This window comes from Saprolegnia parasitica (genome assembly GCF_000151545.1).
Source record: "Saprolegnia parasitica CBS 223.65 unplaced genomic scaffold supercont2.265, whole genome shotgun sequence".
Classification (NCBI taxonomy): Eukaryota; Oomycota; class Saprolegniomycetes; order Saprolegniales; family Saprolegniaceae; genus Saprolegnia; species Saprolegnia parasitica.
Genome location: NW_012156659.1, coordinates 1 through 3,583, shown reverse-complemented (window position 1 = coordinate 3,583; position 3,583 = coordinate 1). Strand labels below are relative to the sequence as shown.

The following is a 3,583-nucleotide window of genomic DNA, read 5'->3' as shown; positions in this document are numbered from 1 at the left end:
CCTCGCCCACCACAGGCATGGCGGACACCAACACAGTTGTTGCCCCAAGTAGTTCGGTCTTGATTGAGGAAGAGAAATAATGGTGCAAAGGACGTCATGCTACGTAGATCATGAGCGCACAGAGTGGTGGGCGACGCAGCGAGCGACGGCACGGTGTCACGACAGGAGCTACAGAGAAATGAGAGAGCAATGGCTTGGATTGCGTAGGAGGTGACCGTCACGGACTTGGTTGTGGTCGCCTTGGCGGCGTGTGAACCACCATGCTCGTTCTGAAAGAATATATTTTTTACGAAGGAACAATACGTCCTCAAACGGCCAAGTGCCTACGCACCACGTGCGTTCAAAATGTCTTGTATGGAGTCGACACATCGTCCAAGCCTTCGCGACAACATTGCCATACCGGTACTTGAACGCATTAGTGTTGCAAACATGGTTTTAAACACTGTTGATTTTCGGCGAACATTGAACACATTTTATATCGATATTAATGCTCCGAATTCCACCGTGTTTAAAACCATGTTGGCAACACTGGTCGGCACGTCAGAGTGCCACGTACTGCCTCTTCGGGAGCGTCTCTGCAGGCGCCTGTCGAGGCCGTCCATTCTGGCGTCCGACCATTTCTCAATTGACGACAGCAACAATGAAGACGACGGCGCTACTGCTAGTGACCGCGCTCGTGCAAAGTGTGGTGGCTGGACCACCAACCTGCTTGTACGAAACTGGCCTCGACTATGCGGGCTTTGATCTCATGGACGTCGCCGAGGCGAGCCCGTTCTACTGTTGCACGTGGTGTACCCTTGTGCCGGGCTGCAAGGCCTTTGTGTGGACGCGCGAGACGGAAAGGTGCTGGCTCAAAACCGAGAAAGGATCTGCGACACCGCATTTGTATGCGTTTTCCGGTCTTGTCAGTGCCACGCGCTGCTCGGCCATCAAGGACAACACGGACATTTCACCCGGCGCCGACATTGGCAGCGCGCCGTCGACGAGCCCCGAAGCGTGCTGCGATCTCTGCGCGCGCCGACCCTCGTGCGGCGCCTTCTCGTGGATCCCGTGGTCGGGCGGCCACTGCTACTTCAAAGCGGCCAACATGAGCAGCGAAGCGCCTGCCGCCGGTGTCCGCTCAGCGTTCTTGCTATCCCAAGGTCCTTAAATACCAACACGACGAGATGCCTCGTGGGTTGTTAATGCGAGGATCGTTGTCGCCATGACACGTACTAGTACTAGAAGTGACCTCACGTTCGTTCAGCATCGAGGCGACGTGTGACAAGCCCTTGGTGTGACGTGGGGTGTGGTAGTGGCGTCGACTTGACGTCGGCGAAAAGGGTTCTTCTACTTGGACCGCCCGCCAGTATGGTGATCTCACTGATCTGTGATGGAAGCGATTGTGTTGGGTACAGCCAAAAGTATGGCATTGATGAATGTACAAAATGCAACAAAGGATTCGCACAGGCTGGATTCCAGAGACACTACTTTACACGCTTACTCGTCGTCTTCCGCTGCCTCAACTTGGTTTTCAACGAACGCAACGACCGTCGCGCTCGCGTCCTTGGTGTAGATGCGCAGACCAATGACGACCGCACCAGACAACTTGTCTTCGCCATCGTCGTCCTCGTCGTCTTCTTCCTCTTCATCCTCCTCGTCCTCTTCGCCATCTTCGTTCTCGGCCTTCTCGGCGGCGGCTTGCATCTTGGCCTGCATCTTGGCGTTGACCTTGGCCACGTGCGCGATCTGCTGCTCGTACGCGGTCGACTGCGTGCCGCTTGCGAACGCGAGCAAGTCGAACGTGCCGTTGAGGTTGACGGCCTTGGCGCGGCTGTCGTTGAAATTCTGGCAGATCTGAAGCAGCTTGTCCGGCCGGGCAGCTCCGACGTCCGAGACGACGTCTTGGACCGAGTCGTTGCCGGTCGACGTGCGGACAATCATAAGATCGACGTCGTACGTGCCAGCCGCAAGGTGCGGGAACTCCAAGCTGATGCTGCGACCATAGTAGTTGCGGACAAACCGTCCGACAAACGACCGACTCTCGCCGTCGTCACCGTGTCCGACCTTGTGCACTTCCATGCGGAGCCCGTACTCGAACGGGCCTTCGAGGCCGTGGAAGTAGCGCTCATCCGCCTTAGCGAGCACAATGTTGGCCGGCCCGTCGGTCGAGAGAGAAAACTGGAAGACACGCTGGTCCCACGCGGCTGGCCACGCCGACCGGTACTCCATCCACTCTTGGTTGACAAACCAGTTGGCGTCATAGAGACGGGTCCGGTCGACTTCCGTAAACTCTTCGATGAAGTCTTCATACTGCATCCAGAAGCAGCCGTCGTCGCCAAACTTGTGATCCAGAGCTGCCATCCACTCGGGCGTCCACTCTTTCGAGCCGTCCGACCAGCGGCCGTTCCACTCGTGCTGCCCCCACGGGTTGCGGATCATGAGGAAGCGCGTGCCGTTGACTTCAACCGCCTTGAGGATCGAGTACGCGTGCAGATGCACCAAGCCGTTGTCGGAACGCGACTCCAAGCCCGAGTTCTTCTTGATAATGTACGCGGAGAAGAGCGTGTCAACGTTGGTGCGGGAAACTCCTCGGCCCAAAACCGGTCATAGTACCAAGATGTCGGTCATGAGCACCTTGGTCGAGACACCGCCCGTAAGGTCTTCGATGCCTTCGCCCGTAAAGCCGCCTTCGACCGACTTGTAGTCGCCGTGGAGCTTGGTGTACGCCTTCTCCAGCAGCGGCAACCACGTCTCGCGGGCCGACGACGACTTGCCAAAGAAGAGCGCTTGCGACCCCGTGCGCAAAAGCTCCTTGTACTTGGCCTTGTCGCTGATAACGTACGACTCGTACGCGTGATCAAAATCGGTGTGGGTGACGTAGAGCTGGTCGTCGATGATGACGTGCTGCCACTCGCCGTCCTTGAAGAAGATGAAGCCGTAGACACCGACCTTCTCGTCGCGGGCGACACAGATGTTCTCAATGACCCGGGGTACGCAGCACACCGATGCGAGCGCCGCGAGAAACCAGCAGTTGCCGGTCGTGCCTTGCTGGATGTCGCTCGCATCAAAACCATCGTCGCAGAAGATCGGGTCCTTGAAGATCTGGCGGACGCGGAGCGCACCACCCGGCGTCGTCGAGTCCCAGAGGTCGGTGAGCGAGCTGAGGCAGTCGTACTCGTTGCCGGCAATGTCAAACTCAATGTCCCGGAAGACGCGGTTGTTGGCCTTGCACTCGGCGACGATCTCGGCGACCTCTTCCTTGCAGCGCGCAATGGCCGTCGCAAGGCTCTCCGTGCTAATGAGCGACGGCTTGGGCGGTGCCGCGTCGCTGGCAAGGCGCGTGCGGCCATGCGGCTTGGTCTTCGTGGTCTTGGTCGGTGCCATGGTGCAAAATGCAAAGTGAGCATTTGGATATTGTTCGAGCGTCAGGCTGGCTGACGTCGAATCTTACCTCGCAATCGTCATTGATTGGCTATTTCCACCTCTGAAACGATCTTATTGACCAATCACGGACGATTGGACGCTGTTTTGGACGCTGAAATTCGATGCACATCGACAACTCAGCCACCGACTCATGCCAGATGGATGCCCATCGAGGGCC

The 3,583-nt window shown here is 57.5% G+C and overlaps 1 protein-coding gene across 1 annotated transcript in view; it reads left to right on the top strand.

Annotated features, from left to right (window-relative positions):
* SPRG_21536 (hypothetical protein) overlaps positions 1-1,150 on the top strand; it is a gene marked incomplete at both ends in the record, with an annotated part of 3,401 nt that extends 2,251 nt beyond the window's left edge. Inside the window, 2 exons of the mRNA XM_012355560.1 lie at positions 208-250; positions 666-1,150. Of these exons, the coding sequence (XP_012210950.1) occupies positions 208-250; positions 666-1,150 (528 nt within the window). The remainder of the gene's footprint in view (positions 1-207; positions 251-665) is intronic.
* Positions 1,151-3,583: the final 2,433 nt, after the last annotated feature.